We start from the raw sequence: 20,625 nt of genomic DNA, 5'->3' as shown, positions 1-20,625 counted from the left end.
TTCCATAGAAAATTTTGTCAAAATTTTATCACTATAGAAAATTTGTGAAGTACTTTTTAGTTGGAGAGGAATAATTTGCAAAATTTACCAAAACATCAAGAATTCTACCAATCTACCAAACAGTAAAAACTCTATCATTTTTGGTAAATTAGAATAGATTTTTATTTGCCGATAGCCATCACTGCATTTCGTCACTGATTTTGGACCTCACATAAGAAACGCACGTAAATAAGTGTACGTCAATCGCCTATCGCTATGGTTATGTTCACACACAAATTTTTTTTTCCAAAACATCTTTGCCAATTTCTGCTCGATAACTTCACTTTCAATGCTAACAGACAAAAATGGCAATATATTGACATTTTCCAAACAGAATGTCGAACTTATTCTACCCCCACAATAACAGAAACAATTTATCTTCGCAATAAAAACCCCATCTATTATAAATGTAATTCTGCTTCACCCTGCTTGTATTATCAATCAATTAATTGGTTCATCAAAAACTCTCCTAGCTACGGTGCTATGCTAAAGTCTTCCATATGAATATATGCATATACATGGGCGCTTGGCTTGTTGTTGTGTTTTAGTTATCTTGTTGTTGTTGCAAAACTGGTTCATTCTCTTTCTCATAGCGAATGAACCACTACTTTGAATTTTGTTTATACCTTAACATTACATCCCTACAAACATTCATGGTGAATATATACATTCCCACCACATTATTGAGAGTCAATACAAAATCCCATTGAGAGCATAATGTACGACAACCATTGGTTCATTGAGTTGAGTTCAATGAAATGTTTATTCAGTTTGCTGTGGGATCTTAAAACGTAACGACGCGAGGTGATTCGTGAGTGTGTCTGGTTTTCCTCTTATATCAGAGTCAAACAATAATTTAATTAATTTGGTGTACATACAAAAACTGAGAAATACAAAAATTTTTTGTAATCGTTTAACATTGAGCAATTGAATATATAAGTTATTCTTAAACAAAGGTAAGTTTTTTTTATAAGACATTGATTTTTCAATAAATATTTTGGTCAAAAGTGAAGTACAATATTTTCAATTTTCCTGTTTGTTGCTAGCTTTGTGTACGCAATGTATAGAAGTATAGGGCATACAGTGGCTCACATGCGAAGCATTTAGGGCACTACAAAATGAGTTAGTACATATTTATATAGGGAGAGAAAGGAGAATATTCACATTTGGTTATAAGCAATGATCTTAACACAATTGTTAGTTTAAAAATATTTTTATTATATAATTATTGCTACAAAAAAATATGATCTTATTTTATTGAGGTAAATAACTGTTATCGATGAAAATTGTTTGTTAAATATAATTTATACACTATTTTTTTTTTCAATGTGTCAAAATTTCATTTATATGGGAAATTTTGGTAATATTTTATTTCTATAGGAAATTTTTTCAGCATTTTATTTCTATAGAAAGTTTTGTCAAAATTTCAATTCTAGAAGATTTTTTGTCCAAATTTCATTTTAATTTGGCTACATTTTATTTCTATAGGAAATTTTGTCAAAATTTCATTTTTAAAGGAATTTTTGTACAAATTTCATCCATATAGGAAATTTTACCAAAATATCATTTCTATATGAAATTTTACCGAAATTTCATTTCTATAGAAAATTTTGTCAAAATTTCATTGTTATAGAAATTTTGCCAAAATGTAATTTTTATAAGAAGTCATCCCTAAATTTAATTTCTATACCAATTTTGACAAAATTTAATTTCCAAAATTTCATTTCTATAGCAAATTATGTCAACATTTAATTTCTTTAGGAAATTTTACCAAAAAGTAATTTTTATTACAAATTTTGCCTAAATTTCATTTTTTTTATAAAAAGTTTCGGCTAATTTTTGCCAAAATATCATTTCTACAGGAAATTTTGTCAAACTGCTACACGAAATTTTGCCAAAATTTCACTTCTATAGGAAATTTACCCAAAAAAATTTTTTTTTTTTTAGAAACTTTGCCAATATTGCATTTTTATTAGAAATTTGACTTAAATTTAATTTTTCTTAGAAATTTCATTTCTGTGGGAAATTTTGCCAAAAATGTACTTCAATAGTAAATTTTACCAAAACTTCATTTTTATTGGAAATTTTGCAAAATTTTATTTTTATTAGAAATTTTTCCAAAATTTCATTTTTATTAGAAATTGTGCCCACATTTCATTTTTATAGGAAATTTTGCACAAAATATCATTTCTACAGGAAATTTTGTAAAAATTTCACTTCTATAAGAAATTTTGTCAATATTTCACTTTTATAGGACATTTTGTCAAAATTTCATTTCTAGAGAAACTGTCAAAATTCTATCTCTAACGGCCGAAACACAAAGCAAAAAGCAGGCGTGCTTTATAATTAAACGGTGTGTTCATTGTGTGTCGGCCTTAAGGAAATTTTTGTCAAAATTCCATTTCTTAGGAAATTTTTGTCAAAATGTCATATCAATGGGAAATTTCGCCAAAATTTCGTTTCTATAAGGAATTTTGTCAAATTTTAATTTCTAAAGGACATTTTATCAAAATTTCATTTCTAAAGGAAATTTTGTCAAAATTTTATATCCAAATTTCGACAAATTTCTATTTCTATGGGAAATTTTGCCAAAATTTTTATTTCTTTAGGATATGTAGCCAAAATTTATTTTTTTTAGAAATTTTGCCAAAATGTAATTTTTATTAAAATGTTGACCAAAATTTTATTTTTACAAGAAATTTTGTCATTTCTATATGAAATTTTGTCAAAATTTCATTTCTAAGAAATTTTGCCAATATTTCATTTTTATTAGAAATTGTGCCTACATTTCATTCTTATAGGATATGTTGTCAAACTTTCATTTCTAAAGGAAATTTGGTCAAATTTTCACATCTATAGGAAATTTTGTCAAAATTTCTTTTTTAGGAAAATGTTCAAAATGTCTAAATCAAAAATCTAGGGAAATTTTAGTCAAAATTCCATTTCTAAGGATTTTTTTTCAATATTTCATATCAATGGGAAATTTCGCCAAAATTTCATTTCTATAGGAAATTTTGCCAAAAATTTAATTTCTATAGGAAATTTTCCAAAATTTCATTTCTATAGGAAATTGTTCCAAAAATTTCAAATTTTTATAGGAAACTTTACCAAAATATCATTTCTATAGGTAATTTTGCTTAAGTTTAATTTTATAGAAAATGTTTGTGAAAATTTCATTTCTATAGGAAATTTTTATCAAAATTTCGTTTCCATAGGAAGTTTTGTCAAAATTTTATTTCTATAAGAGATTTGGTCAAAATTTCATTCTAAAGGAAATTTTGTAAAAATTTCATATCCATAGGAAATTTCGACAAAATTCTCTTTCTATAGAAAATTTTGCAAAAATTTTAATTTCTAAGGAAACTTTTGTCAAAATTTCTTTTCTATAGGAAATTTGCCCATAATTTCATTTCTCTAGGAAATTTCGCCAAAATTTCATTTCTATAGGAAATTTTTCCAAAATTTCTTTTCTATAGGAATTTTTTCCAAAATTTCAACGAAAAGTTTATTTCATTTCTAAAGAAAATGTTGTCAAAATTTAAAATTTTTAAATTTTATAGGAAACTTTACCAAAATATCATTTTTATAGGTAATTTGGTTTAAGTTTAATTTTATAGAAAATTTTTGTGAAAATTTCATTTCAATAGGAAATGTTTATCAAAATTTCGTTTCCATAGGAAGTTTTGTCAAAATTTTATTTCTATAAGAGATTTTGTCAAAATTCATTTCTAAAGGAAATTTTGTAAAAGTTTCATATCCATAGGAAATTTCGACAAAATTCTCTTTCTATAGAAAATTTTGCCAAAATTTTAATTTCTAAGGAAACTTTTGTCAAAATTTCTTTTCTATAGGAAATTTGCCCAAAATTTCATTTCTCTAGGAAATTTCGCAAAAATTTTATTTCTATAGGAAATTTTTCCAAAAATTTCATTTCTGTAGGAATTTTTTCCAAAATTTCGTTTCTAACGAAACGTTTATTTCATTTCTAAAGAAAATGTTGTCACAATTTCAAATTTATAGGAAATTTTGCCAAAATCTCATTTCTAAAGGTAATTTTGCACATTTTTTTCGTTTCTATAGGAAAAAATTTTATTTCACTCACTTTATCGATTTTCGTCAAATTTTCTTTCCATAGGTAATTATGTTAGAATTTTAATAATTAGTGTAAATTTGCACATTGGTCTATAATTCGTTTATAATCTTCTAAGAAATCCCTTTTCAAATCTTACCTGTGAGCAACGATGTATCACACCAAGACACTATGTGACTGTGAGCCACTGTGTTGCAAACTCAGTTGATACATATTTTCTTTTCATTTGTTGTTGTTTTTTTTATTTCTCTGTTACATTCGTACATCCAACAAAATGTGTGGCGTTGTTGAATATTATTCTGCTTGATGGTTTCTTTTCATTTCTTATTGCCTACCTAACCATCCTCTTGCATGGCTACAATGAGTTTGGTGGTGTCTACACTCGTCTTATGTTGTTGTTGTTTTCCTCTTTTTTTCTAACTGTCCATAGAGTGGTGAAGATACAAACAAATTGAGAGAATTTATAAACATACTCACATGGTGGTGGAATTATTTCTCTGTGAATTGCTTGCTTGTCTGGCTGTGTGATTAACTCAATTTAATTACTTTGCCGTTGGTTGGTTGCTTGCTGTTGTTGTTATTATTGTGTCTTGTTGTTCTATCAACGAATACCATACGACCGACAACCAGTCAGCCAAGCACATGAATTTAATTGCATTAAACCAGCAGAATTGATTAATGTTTTGGCGCAGACGGCAGCAGTGAGTGAGTGTATGAAGAAGGAATGAGGGTTAGCGTGTGTGTGCGTTCATTTTGTTGTTGTTTATATCGATTATTCATTTAGATTGAAATGGAAAAAATAATTAAAAGTTAATTGGTATATTTTTCTTGTCTGCTGGTGGATGAAAAATATCGATGCGAATAAAATTTTAAAAGTAGGTTTCAGTAATAGCAGTTGTTTGTATTACACAGTGGGCTCAGGCTGTATATTTCGGAATAGGGGGAAAAAAGTGGCTGTGCTGTGCAGTAGATGGCGGTTACCAAACCGTTAGAAAAAAAAACAAAAAATGTTTCTTATATGTGTTTTTTTCTTATAAGCAATTATTGTTTATAAGAAACCAGATTCTTATAAATATACATATATGGATATTAGAAAATTCTAATGGGAAAAAATTTGACAAATCTTCGATGTTTGAAAGAAAAAGCTAGAAAATTATATTTTTCCCACGCATAAGATTGGAATTGATCATGGATTCTAAAAATGAGGGAAATTTTGTCAAAATTTTATTTTCATAGAAAATTTTATCAAAATGTTAATGACTATAGGGAATTGTGTTACAATTTCATTTCAATAGGAAATTTTGTTACAATATCATTTCTATAGGAAATTTTGTAATAATGTCATTTCTATAGGAAATTTCGTCCAAATTTCACTTCTATAGTAAATTTTTGTCGAAATTTCATATATATGAGAAATTTTGCCAAAATTTCTTTTCCGAAAAAGTTTCCGAAATTCTCCAAAATATCATTTCTATAGCCAATGTTACCTAAGTTTCATTTCTATAGAAACTTTTGTCAAAATTTTATATCTATAGAGAATTTTGTTAAAATTGTATTTCAATAGAAAATTTATTTTATTTTCTATAGAAAATTTATTTTTATACCCTCCACCATAGGATGGGGGTATATTAACTTTGTCATTCCGTTTGTAACACATCGAAATATTGCTCTAAGACACCATAAAGTATATATATTCTGGGTTGTGGTGAAATTCTGAGTCGATCTGAGCATGTCCGTCCGTCTGTTGAAATCACGCTAACTTCCGAACGAAACAAGCTATCGACTTAAACTTGGCACAAGTAGTTGTTATTGATGTAGGTCGGATGGTATTGCAAATGGACCATATCGGTCCACTTTTACGTATCCCATATAAACGGACTCCCAAATTCTGCTTGAGATCGCTCTAAGAGAAGAAAATTTCATCCGATCCGGCTGAAATTTGGTACATGGTGTTAGTATATGGTCTCTAACAACCATGCAAAAATTGGTCCATATCGGTCCACTTTTACGTATAGCCCCCATATAAACGGACACCCAAATTTGGCTTGCGATTGCTCTAAGAGAACCAAATTTCATCCGATCCAGCTGAAATTTGGTACATGGTGTTAGTATATGGTCTCTAACAACCATGCAAAAATTGGTCCACATCGGCCCATAATTATATATAGCCCCCATATAAACCGATCCCCAGATTTGACCTCCGGAGCCTCTTAGAGGAGCAAAAGTCATCCGATCCGATTGAAATGTGGTACATGGTGTTAGTATATAAGCCGATCCCCATATTTGACTTCCGGAGCCTCTTAGAGGAACAAAATTCATCCGATCCGGTTGAAATTTGGTACGTGGTGTTAGTATATGGTCTCTAACAACCTTGCAAGAATTGGTCCTTATCGGTCCATAATTATATATAGTCCCCATATAAATCGATCCCCAGATTTGTCCTCCGGAGCCTCTTGGAGGAGCTAAATTCATCCGATCCGGTTGAAATTTGGAACATGGTGTTAGAATGTGGTCTCTAACAAACACGCAAGAATTGGTCCATATCGGTCCATAATTATATATAGCCCCCATATAACCGTTCCCCAGATTTGATCTCCGGAGCCTCTTGGAGGAGCAAAATTCATCCGATCCGGTTGAAATTTCCAACGTGGTGTTAGTATAAGGCCGCTTACAACCATGCCATAATTGGTCCATATCGGTCTATAGTTATATATAGCCGATCCCCAATCACACAAAAATTGGTCCATATCGGTTCATAATCATGGTTGCCACTCGAGCCAAAAATAATCTACCAAAATTTTATTTTTATAGAAAACATTGTCAAAATGTTATTTCTATAGAAAAATTTGTCAAAATTTTATTTCTATAGAAAATTTTGTCTAAAATTTTATTTCTATACAAAATGTTTTCCAAATTTTATTTCTATAGAAAAATTTTTCCAAATTTTACTTCTATAGAAAATGTTGTCAAAATTTTATTTTTCAAAATTTTATTTCTATAGAAACTTTAAACTTAATTATATACGTACTTAATCGGCTATCCATGGTGGAGGGTACATAAGCTTCGGCCTGGCCGAACTTACGGCCGTATATACTTGTTATTTTTATTTTCTATAGAAAATATTTAAATTTTTTCAAAATCTACCAAAATATCAATAATTCTACCAACCTCCCAAGCATTAAAAATCTACCATTTTTGGTAGAATTCTACCAACTGTGGCAACCGTGGTTAAGAAACTGCTGTCCCAGCCATATTTGAACAAACAGGAACATCGAATGAGCGGCGTACAAAACGTAGTCTTCAGTAGGTCCAAAGAGGCTGGTTAATCGCTAGAACAAGTATATAGTACTGAAATTCTAATTTTTTATCCGTTTTTTAAACGTAGTATTCAAGCCGACTATACTCACAGGTATTCTAATTTATTCCACGATATTTTGTATGGTTATTATGATGATCAGCTTCTAATTTTGACGTCTTAAACAGCAATATTAACAGGCTGTAATAAATTATAAAAATCTATTCCTTTTTTTTTGACTTCGGAAAATCGAATTAGAAAATTATTTGATGTCCCAATATGAAGTTATATATATATATTTTTTTTTCAGTCCAATAGATGACTTTGGCCCCCTGTAGAGTATGGCTATTAATTCCTAAATTGAATTTCAAATCACCCTTAATTCACTCTAGAACACTGTAGTCATTTTTATACCCTCCACCATAGGATGGGGGTATATTAACTTTGTCATTCCGTTTGTAACACATCGAAATATTGCTCTAAGACCCCATAAAGTATATATATTCTGGGTCGTGGTGAAATTCTGAGTCGATCTAAGCATGTCCGTCCGTCCGTCCGTCTGTCCGGCTGTCCGTCCGTCTGTGGAAATCACGCTAACTTCCGAACGAAACTAGCTATCGACTTGAAACTTGGCACAAGTAGTTGTTATTGATGTAGGTCGGATGGTATTGAAAATGGGCCATATCGGCCCACGTTTACGTATAGCCCCCATATAAACCGATCCCCAAATTTGGCTTGCGGAGCCTTCCGGAGCAGCAAAATTCATCCGATCCGGTTGAAATTTGGTACGTGGTCTAAGTATACGGTCTCTAACAACCATGCAAAAATTGGTCCATATCGATCCATAATTATATATAGCCCCCATATAAACCGATCCCCAGATTTCACCTCCGGAGCCTCTTGGAGGGGCAAAATTCATCCGATCCGGTTAAAATTTGGTACCTGATGTTAGTATACGGACTCTAATAACCATGCAAAAATTGGTCCATATCGGTCCATAAATATATATATATAGCTCCCATATAAACCGATCTCCAGATTTGACCTCCGGAGCCTCTTGGAAGAGCAAACTTCATCCTACCCGATTGAAATTTGGTACGTGGTGTTAGTATATGGTCTCTAACAACCATGCAAAAACTGGTCCATATCGGTCCATAATTATATATAGCTCCCATATAAACCGATCCCCAGATTTGACCTCCGGAGCCTCTTGGAGGGGCAAAATTCATCCGATCCGTTTGAAATTGGGTACCTGATGTTAGTATATGGTCTCTAACAAGCATGCAAAAATTGGTCCATATCGGTCCATAATTATATATAGCTCCCTTATAAACCGATCCCCAGATTTGAACTCTGGAGCCTCTTGGATGAGCAAAATTCATCCGATCCAATTGAAATTTAGTACGTGGTGTTAGTATATAGTCTCTAACAACCATGCAAAAATTGATCCGTATCGGTCCATAATTATATATAGCTCCCATATAAACCGATCCCCAGATTTGACCTCCGGAGCCTCTTGGAGGAGCAAAAGTCATCCGATGCGGTTGAAATTTGGTACATTTCGTTAGTATATGGCCTCTAACAGCCATGTAAAAATTGTCAAATTTTATTACTATAGAAAGTTTTGTCAAAATTTCATTTCTATAGAAAGTTTTGTAAAAAGTTTATTTCTATAGCAATATTTGTCAACATTTTATTTCCATAGAAAATTTTGTCAAAATTTTATTTCTATAGAAAATTTTGTAAAAAATTTATTTCTGTAGAAAATTTTGTCAACATTTTATTTCTATAGACAATTTTGTCAACATTTTATTTCTATAGAACATTTTGTCAACATTTTATTTCTATAGAAAATTTTGTCAACATTTTATTTCTATAGAAAATTTTGTCAAAATTTTATTGCTATAGAAAATTTTGTCAACATTTTACTTCCATAGAAAATTTTGTCAACATTTTATTTCTATAGAAAATTTTGTCAAGTTTCTATTTCTATAGAAAATTTTGTCAAAATTTTATTTCTATAGAAAATTTTGTCAAACTGAATTATATACGTATTTAATCGGCCTTTTTTTTTTGTTTAATATATACCCCTTATGGACTAACTTACAATTTAGAAGACAGTGTTAAAAAGTTTTACGATACCTTGCCATCGGCAAGTGTTATCGCAACCCAAGTAATTCGATTGTGGATGACAGCCTTTAGTAGAAGTTCCTACGCAATCCATGGTGGAGGGTACATAAGATTCGGCCTGGCCGAACTTACGGCCGTATATACTTGTTGGTATTGATGTGGCTGTGAAAAGCCCATAGTGTTATGCTGTACAATCATCCTTCCATTTTCCACCCATATACTTCACACATTTTTTTTAAATAGGAATCGAGTTCCTTACTTAAAATTTAAGATTTCCTAGTCAAATCGTCCTAACAAACTACATCACCATGGTAGCATAGTAGAATACAGGTCACATCTCAACTCACCCCCGCTCCCTTTCGCAGGTATACGGTAGAGTTGTAGTAATTTTTTGCTATGAAATAACTTTTTAAAATTATATTTGTGTTCTTGGGTATATGCTGTACGGGGTTCATTTTTACAATTCATTTTTTAATTATTTTTCGTGCCATTCTTGTTGTTGTCGTTGATGTGTGTTGTGTTTTTGCTTTCGTAGAGAAGAGGTGAATTTGCTTAAGAGTGTTCTCTTGTTGTCTCTCACTTTAGTTGGTATTTTGAGGAGAGTTAAAAAAAATGTCTGTTAGAGTGAGAGAGTAATGTTGAGGTGAATATATATTTAATTAAATTTAATTGTTTATTATACGTCGTTGTTGGTTGTTTTGCCTTAACGATGAAATTAAATAGAAATGGGTAATTGATATTGATTGCATTTGAAATTGTAGTCTATAATGGAAACAACAACAACAGTGGACTAGATGACTGTCATTGTATATACAGACATACATACATACATACATACATACAATGGTAATCATCCTGAGGTACGGTAATAGTGTGTACCCAGCGGCGTAGTTCATATGCTTGGAAGGCCTTTTTCCAGGCCTGTCTAGGCATTACATAGGCCTACTTAGGACATTACACCTCCCTTTCCATTTAACATAGGGTGAGATTGGAGGGCAAGGCCTTCTTTGTAGCTTACATAAAAGGACGTTCACCAGCCCTCTAAATAGAAGGAGTTCTACAGGGGTGTATAAGAATTCCTACATAATTACTGAAAATAAAACCACACCTTCGCTCCTTCTTATTACAGGCATGTTGCAGCGCTACGTCAAGAAGGTGCTCTGTAGTACAGGCTGTAATATACCCTACACTAACTTAACGGCATTTTAGATTTTTAATACAAAGAATGCTTGTAAGCAAGAGTTTTTTCTATAGACATAAACAAAAATAAAATTTCGAATAGAATTAAATATTTGACAATATTTCTATAGAAATAAAATTTTGACGACATTTCTATAGAAATAAAATGTTAGCAAAATTGTATATAGAAATAAAATTTTGACAAAATTTTTTATAGAAATAAAATTTTGACAACATTTTCTATAGAATTAAAATTTTGACAAAATTTTCTATAGAAATAAAATTTTGACAAAAATTTCTATAGAAATAAACAAAAATAAAAATTTCGAATAGAATTAAATATTTGAAAATATTTCTATAGAAATAAAATTTTGACGACATTTCTATAGAAATAAAATGTTAGCAAAATTTTCTGTAGAAATAAAATTTTGACAAAAATTTCTATAGGCATAAAATTCTGACAAAATTTTCTATAGAAATAAATTTTTGACACAATTTTCTATAGAAATAAAATTTTCACAACATTTCCCAAAAAGATAAAATTTTGACCAAATTTTATATAGAAAAAAAAATTTGACAACATTTTCTATAGAATTAAAATTTTGATAAAATTTTCTATTGAATTAAAATTTTGACAAAATTTCTATAGAAATAAAATTTTGACAAAAATTTCTATGGAAATAAAAGTTTGACAAAATTTTCTATAGAAATAAAAATTTGAAAAAATTTTCTATAGGAATTAAAATTTGACAAAATTTTCTATACAAATTAAAAGGTTTGGCAAAATTTTCTATAGAAATAAACTTTGACAAAATTTTCTATAGATATAACATTTTGTCTAAATTTTCTATAGAAATAAACAAAAATAAAAATTTTGAATAGATTTAAATATTTGACAATATTTCTATAGAAATAAAACTTTGACAAAATTTCCTATAGAAATAAAATTTTGAAAAAATTTTCTATAGAAGTAAAATTTTGACATCATTTTCTATAAAAATAAATTTTTGACAAAATTTTCCATAGAAATAAAATTTTGACAAAATTTTCTTTAGAAAAAAAACAAAAATAAAAATTTTGAATAGAATTAAATATTTGACAATATTTCTATAGAAATAAAATTTTGAGGCCATTTTTTATAGAAACGAAATATTGACTACATTTTCTATAGAAATAAAATTTTCTATAAAAGTAAAATTTTAACAAAATTTTCTATAGAAATAAAATTTTGACAATTTTTTCTATAGAAATAAATAAAAATAAAAATTTTGAATAGAATTAAATATTTGGCAAAATTTTCTATAGAAGTAAAATTTTGGAAAAAATTAAACTTTTTGGAAAAGTGGTCTGCTGGTACGAATTTTGGAAAAATGTTGATCCAAAGTAAAAATTCATTATGACAATGCTGTCTACAAGTAAAACAATTAAAAACATTTACAAAAGTAATACAATAAATAATTGATTGACCCAATTAAAAAAATAATTGAATTTTTCGATCAAAATCAATTGAGTTCTTTAGCCAAACCAATTTGAAAGTGCGTAGAAATCAATATATTTTTTATTTCTAATTAATTTTATAATTAATTCTATAATTATTGTGATTGATTGAATTTTCAATTAAAAAGTTAATTGGATCATATTTAAATTAATGTTTATTTTTAATCCTCTTTTTCAGCACTATGGAAAATAATATCGATAACTCCAATGAGGAGTTAAGGAAACTTTTAACGGAGTGGAATTTGGAACAACACTATGAAAATTTCGTTCAACATAAAATTACCATGAAAATCCTGCGAATACTACAACATAGACATGTAGAGAGACTTTTCGCAAAAGCTACAGTTGGTGACCAGGCCATATTTGAACATCGTTTGGAAATATGGAAACAGACAATGCTATTGGAGGATTTTCCCATATCCAACTCGAAAAAAATAGAAAGTCCAGCTACAAATACGACATGTACCACAATAGAAAAAACTTTAGAGGAAAAAATTCAACCAAAAGAAATACCCTTGGAACTTGAACACACATCCAATGACTATTCACCACAAATTCCAGAAATCTATGTGGGAAATGAAAGTAATGATACAGCCGATGATGATTTACTTGAAACTTTGGAATCTTCTAGGCGAAAATCACATGCTTACACTCCTCTACAGGTGAAATCCTTTCAGGGAATGAATCGTTCACCCCATATGATACCGCCATTGTCAAGAACATCACATGGCGGTGGTATTCCATCCAGTGGATCATCATCGAATATGATGCCAACAATGTCCCCGAATATATCCGCTGGAATGCCACAAATAACATCGAATATGTCACCCAGTATGGCCACAAATATGATGTCCAATATGATAGCCAATATGAGTCATAACATGAATTCCCCCAATATGGGTATGCCTGCTCCCTCCTCAAATTTGGCTATGGATCAATCACAACTTCAATCCTCGGCCCCGGTCCGTTATAATTTGAGTAAAATTCTTACTGAAACCAGTGGGGGTCAAATTATTTTGAATTATTATGATAAACATAAAATCCTACGAGAGGAACATCGCACAGCTTTGATAAATGTCATAGCTCGCTATATTGATGCCAATGGATGTAATCTAACATTGGCCGAAAGTAATAGTTTGGAAGGTCAAATTGTTCAAATGTTTCCCACGGAAAGAGAAGAATTCTATCGTACCGCAAAACGGGGTAGACTCTATAATAAAATTGCCAATATGAAAAGGGTCTATAAGAAATTCAAAAAGGATGTGGAACACAATGTTTCAGCATCGAATCCCTCGTCTCCAGTTACCAGTATTATAAGTAAGTTATATATATATATATATATATATATATATATATATATATATATATATATATATATATATATATATATATATATATATATATATATATATATATATATATATATATATATATATATATATATATATATATATATATATATATATATATATATATATATATATATATATATATATATATATATATATATATATATATATATATATAAAAAACCGGCCCGAAAAAAAAACAAATAGCAACAAATTTACCTCAATTTATTTTTTTTAAAAAATAAATAAATTTAGCGTAATTCACTTTAATTTAAATTAAATTAAATTAAATTAAATTAAATTAAATTAAATTAAATCAAATTAAATTAAATTAAATTAAATTAAATTAAATTAAATTAAATTAAATTAAATTAAATTAAATTAAATTAAATTAAATTAAATTAAATTAAATTAAATTAAATTAAATTAAATTAAATTAAATTAAATTAAATTAAATTAAATTAAATTAAATTAAATTAAATTAAATTAAATTAAATTAAATTAAATTAAATTAAATTAAATTAAATTAAATTAAATTAAATTAAATTAAATTAAATTAAATTAAATTAAATTAAATTAAATTAAATTAAATTAAATTAAATTAAATTAAATTAAATTAAATTAAATTAAATTAAATTAAATTAAATTAAATTAAATTAAATTAAATTAAATTAAATTAAATTAAATTAAATTAAATTAAATTAAATTAAATTAAATTAAATTAAATTAAATTAAATTAAATTAAATTAAATTAAATTAAATTAAATTAAATTAAATTAAATTAAATTAAATTAAATTAAATTAAATTAAATTAAATTAAATTAAATTAAATTAAATTAAATTAAATTAAATTAAATTAAATTAAATTAAATTAAATTAAATTAAATTAAATTAAATTAAATTAAATTAAATTAAATTAAATTAAATTAAATTAAATTAAATTAAATTAAATTAAATTAAATTAAATTAAATTAAATTAAATTAAATTAAATTAAATTAAATTAAATTAAATTAAATTAAATTAAATTAAATTAAATTAAATTAAATTAAATTAAATTAAATTAAATTAAATTAAATTAAATTAAATTAAATTAAATTAAATTAAATTAAATTAAATTAAATTAAATTAAATTAAATTAAATTAAATTAAATTAAATTAAATTAAATTAAATTAAATTAAATTAAATTAAATTAAATTAAATTAAATTAAATTAAATTAAATTAAATTAAATTAAATTAAATTAAATTAAATTAAATTAAATTAAATTAAATTAAATTAAATTAAATTAAATTAAATTAAATTAAATTAAATTAAATTAAATTAAATTAAATTAAATTAAATTAAATTAAATTAAATTAAATTAAATTAAATTAAATTAAATTAAATTAAATTAAATTAAATTAAATTAAATTAAATTAAATTAAATTAAATTAAATTAAATTAAATTAAATTAAATTAAATTAAATTAAATTAAATTAAATTAAATTAAATTAAATTAAATTAAATTAAATTAAATTAAATTAAATTAAATTAAATTAAATTAAATTAAATTGAATTGAATTGAATTAAATTAAATTAAATTAAATTAAATTAAATTAAATTAATATAAAAAAACAATAAAAATAAAATAAATTAAAAAAATATTTTATGTTATTTTTTATATTTTATTTATATTATTTTTACAAAAATACATTTTGTTTTTTTCTGTCTTTATTTGTAGAGGAAGAATTCATTGAAGAACTTGATGATGCAGCCATTCAAGAAATGCGAGAAAAAATTCAATCAAATGAAGAATTTCTGGAATTTTGGAGACGTACACAAACATCTCGATTGAAGGACATTGATAATATTGATAGTTTACATGATATTTTGGAAAAATGGCAGGAATACAAACAACCAAATGTCATGGATTATGTGAGTACACAAAATTTGTAGAAAAAATTATGCGCAGGAATATATGACCGCTTTTACTTTTACTTTACAGATAACCATGGATTTTCAAGCTAAATTTCCCACAGCTACCAGATTTTCAGATGTATTTTATGCAAATTTTGCAAAAGTGGAAAAAATGTTATTTGCAAAAATCAGTACAGGTTCGGCGGGCTATAAACATTTGCAGATATACAGAACAGCCAATATAGGTAAATATATTGCCACAATATCGAAATTAGTATATTTTAACCATTTTATGCTTTTGTTTCTGTTTAGAATGCAAATATCTAATAATGTTATGGGTCCTGCATCAATTATTCCCCCCAAGTCATCAAACTAAAGTCGATGAAATGGGTGTCAAACGTAAGAAACGTTACTCAATTCAAGATTCTCAAAATTCCTGCATTTGTATTAGAAACTCTCGAGCCGGTATTGAAAGTATGTTGTGCATGCGCACTACAGCTACCCCTCCTATGATATTAGTTGTTGGTGATATGGCCAGTGAGATTGAAGAGATTTCAGTGCATTTTGAAGGTTATCAATATCCCTGTCATTCTGTGGTACAAGCTGCCGAAATATGTTTGTCAATTATTTTTCCTTTTTAACATTGATTTTCCAGAGGAATCGGTATTGTACTATAACTTTATACAGACTTTCTTTTTGAATATACCGCCAGAATTGAAAACCTCTAAAATATTTACAACCATCAATGAAATTAATGCTTGTGAAATGTAATTTTTTTTTATGTTTGTCATCGTGTAAAGGTAGATTTTTAGTTATGTTTAGAACAAAACGAAAAAGTAGTTTCGTGACTTTAATGTAAGATTTTTAATTTATATGTTTCTTTATAAGAAAAAAATGCAATAAAATAAAAAAGAGAACAGAAATGACCCCATCAGATAATAGAAATATATCCTGTTTATTTTTATATAATATGATGTGAGGTAAGTCAGTAAATAGGTCTGAATTAATTTAATGAATCATTTAATTTTTTGTTTAATTTAATTAATTTGAACTTTATATATAGTAGTATTTAATACAATTTATTTTGTGTATTTTAATTTAAATTATTAATTCTGTTTTACTCCATTTATTTTAAATTATTTTTTAATTTACTTTATTTTTAATTTTAATTTTAATTTTAATTTAATTTAATTTAATTTAATTTAATTTAATTTAATTTAATTTAATTTAATTTAATTTAATTTAATTTAATTTAATTTAATTTAATTTAATTTAATTTAATTTAATTTAATTTAATTTAATTTAATTTAATTTAATTTAATTTAATTTAATTTAATTTAATTTAATTTAATTTAATTTAATTTAATTTAATTTAATTTAATTTAATTTAATTTAATTTAATTTAATTTAATTTAATTTAATTTCATTTCATTTCATTTCATTTCATTTCATTTCATTTCATTTCATTTCATTTCATTTCATTTCATTTCATTTCATTTCATTTCATTTCATTTCATTTCATTTCATTTCATTTCATTTCATTTCATTTCATTTCATTTCATTTCATTTCATTTCATTTCATTTCATTTCATTTCATTTCATTTCATTTCATTTCATTTCATTTCATTTCATTTCATTTCATTTCATTTCATTTCATTTCATTTCATTTCATTTCATTTCATTTCATTTCATTTCATTTCATTTCATTTCATTTCATTTCATTTCATTTCATTTCATTTCATTTCATTTCATTTCATTTCATTTCATTTCATTTCATTTCATTTCATTTCATTTCATTTCATTTCATTTAATTTAATTTAATTTAATTTAATTTAATTTAATTTAATTTAATTTAATTTAATTTAATTTAATTTAATTTAATTTAATTTAATTTAATTTAATTTAATTTAATTTAATTTAATTTAATTTAATTTAATTTAATTTAATTTAATTTAATTTAATTTAATTTAATTTAATTTAATTTAATTTAATTTAATTTAATTTAATTTAATTTAATTTAATTTAATTTAATTTAATTTAATTTAATTTAATTTAATTTAATTTAATTTAATTTAATTTAATTTAATTTAATTTAATTTAATTTAATTTAATTTAATTTAATTTAATTTAATTTAATTTAATTTAATTTAATTTAATTTAATTTAATTTAATTTAATTTAATTTAATTTAATTTAATTTAATTTAATTTAATTTAATTTAATTTAATTTAATTTAATTTAATTTAATTTAATTTAATTTAATTTAATTTAATTTAATTTAATTTAATTTAATTTAATTTAATTTAATTTAATTTAATTTAATTTAATTTAATTTAATTTAATTTAATTTAATTTAATTTAATTTAATTTAATTTAATTTAATTTAATTTAATTTAATTTAATTTAATTTAATTTAATTTAATTTAATTTAATTTAATTTAATTTAATTTAATTTAATTTAATTTAATTTAATTTAATTTAATTTAATTTAATTTAATTTAATTTAATTTAATTTAATTTAATTTAATTTAATTTAATTTAATTTAATTTAATTTAATTTAATTTAATTTAATTTAATTTAATTTAATTTAATTTAAGTTAATTTAATTGTAATTTAGTTTAATGGAAAAATTGATAAAATCAAATAACATGTTAAAACTCCAATCTATCCATGAGGGGGGTCACTTTTGAACAAAATAATGTGGCTTAATGCCTAATTAATTTAAACATTTGAATTTGTGTTATTAGCTATGTGATATTATAAAATCGATATTAACAATATGTATTACAGACATACTGTTATGCCATTTTAATCTCTATTGAGATAACCTACACACATCTGCTAATAAACAAAAATAAACGCCATGGGAAGATAGACGAGAATATTTGAAAACTTTTTAGGTATCTAAAGCATTTATGAATATGGCTTAATTACAAATTCAATTAATATCAAATGACAAAATGGACAATACCACACAGTCTACAACATCAATGGATGTTGATAATAAATATTTAATACATTTATTATAGTATTAACACATTTTAGTGCGACATTCTCAAATGCAATGGACAAATGTTAATGTGTAAGTGCAATATCATGAGAATATGTAAAAAATTTAAATTTTTAAATTTAAAAAGTTTTAAAAATATTTAATATATTTATTGAAATAGTTTTTTTACTATTAGAGGTATTGAAAAAAAATTAACAATAACTGGAAGCCTCAGAAAAATATCTCTAAAGTTCAAAGGTTTCTGAAAGTTTTTATGCCACCTTTTTGTCGCAATGTGGTTAATTAATTAATTATTTTTTTTTACATTTTTATCCCTATTCCCATTAAAATGTATGTGTGGCCGGCATCTTAATAAATAATCGACTTTAAAAGTCTACACTTATGTGTGAGAATTGTTACCTTCTTATCATATTGAATATTCGAGTACCGCCTAAAAGTATGCAAAAATTTTTGTAGTGTAAATAAATCGAGCTAATAGCCTGCATATTAAATGCCAACGAGTAGTTTTTCAATTAAATGGAGATACAATGAAACAGAACAAGTATTTACCGTAGTAAGTTGGGAGCCACCGTGGTGCAATGGTTAGCATGCCCGCCTTGCATACACAAGGTCGTGGGTTCGATTCCTGCTTCCACCGAACACCAAAAAGTTTTTCAGCGGTCGATTATTCCACCTCAGTAATGCTGGTGACATTTCTGAGGGTTTCAAAGCTTCTCTAAGTGGTTTCACTGCAATGTGGAACGCCGTTCGGACTCGGCTATAAAAAGGAGGTCCCTTGTCATAGAGCTTAACATAGAATCGGGCAGCACTCAGTGATAAGAGAGAAGTTCACCAATGTGGTATCACAATGGACTGAATAGTCTAAGTGAGCCTGATACATCGGGCTGCCACCTAACCTAACCTAACCTACAGTAGTAAGTTCGGCCGGGCCGAATCTTAAATACCTACCACCATGAATCATATATAATAGTTTCCTTTGAAAACTCCTGGGGGGGGGGGTTTATGATAGATATTTTCACAAGCAGATCAGTTCAACCAGTACGCTTCCCACAGATAAAGATTTTACCTATGAAGACTAGATCAGATTCTGGATTAATAAGAACCATTTTTTCTTTGTGTTTTAGAGGAATCATAAACATCTCTTGTTAGTGTGCAAGAAAATGATGAAATAACGCCTTGATTTGAAATCTAAAATCTGTGTATTTCCCAATTATTTAAATGACTACGAGAAGTAAAATCTGGAAATTGTGCATTCAGCTTCAAGCAATTTTCATGATCAGTGCGCCTTCTATACCCTCAATAAGTGAAATCGGTCTATATGCAGGCCTTATCAATAAAACAGATAAAACTAAATCATATACCTTTTGTTATGGGTCTAAAATGCCAGTAGATTTTCAATTTGTGGCAAATCGGATAAAAACTACAATTTTTAGAAACCCTAGGAGTGAAATCGGGAGCTCGATGTAATGGGGCTATACCAAAACATGCAAGAATACACACAGTATTCACCACATTTAATTCTAGTTCTAGAATCTAGACCCCAAATCGGAGGGTCGGTTTATAAGGGGGCTATATCAAAAACTGTACCGATACCCAATATATTCGACACACCCCTTTATGGTCCTAGAATACCTCTAGATTTCCAATTTCAGGCAAATTGGATAAACACTGCGGATTCTAGAAGCCCAAGAAGTAAAATCGGGAGATCTATCTATATGGGGGCTATATCAAAACGTGGACCGATAGTCACCATTTTCGGCACAACTCTTTATTTTCCTAGATTACTTCTAGATTTCCAATTTCAGGCAAATTGGGTAAAAACTACGGGTTCTAGAAGCCCAAGAAATAAAATCGGGAGATCGGTTTATATGGGGGCTATATCAAAACATGGTCCCATAATCACCATTTTCAGCACATCTCTTTATTTTCCTAGAAAACCTCTAGATTTCCAATTTCAGGCAAATTGGGTAAAAACTGCGGATTCTAGAAGCCCAAGAAGTAAAATCGGGAGATCTATCTATATGGGGGCTATATGAAAACACGGAATGATACTCACCATTTTCGGCACACCTCTTTATGGTCCTAGAATACCTCTAGATTTCCAATTTCAGGCAAATTGGATAAAAACTACTGCTTCTA

The 20,625-nt window shown here is 26.4% G+C and overlaps 1 protein-coding gene across 1 annotated transcript; it reads left to right on the top strand.

Annotated features, from left to right (window-relative positions):
* Positions 1-807: 807 nt before the first annotated feature.
* On the top strand, positions 808-16,421 carry LOC142239389 (uncharacterized). The gene is made up of 5 exons (XM_075311172.1): positions 808-995; positions 12,409-13,547; positions 15,301-15,494; positions 15,565-15,721; positions 15,789-16,421. The coding sequence occupies exons 2-5, from the start codon at positions 12,413-12,415 to the stop codon at positions 16,115-16,117; spliced, it is 1,815 nt and encodes a 604-aa protein (XP_075167287.1). The 5' UTR covers positions 808-995; positions 12,409-12,412; the 3' UTR covers positions 16,118-16,421.
* The last annotated feature ends 4,204 nt before the right edge of the window (positions 16,422-20,625 follow it).

The sequence above is a fragment of the Haematobia irritans genome, chromosome 5, assembly GCF_050003625.1.
Source record: "Haematobia irritans isolate KBUSLIRL chromosome 5, ASM5000362v1, whole genome shotgun sequence".
Lineage (NCBI taxonomy): Eukaryota > Metazoa > Arthropoda > Insecta > Diptera > Muscidae > Haematobia > Haematobia irritans.
The sequence above is the reverse complement of the archived record's forward strand: the minus strand, read 5'-3'. Positions and strand labels throughout refer to the sequence as shown.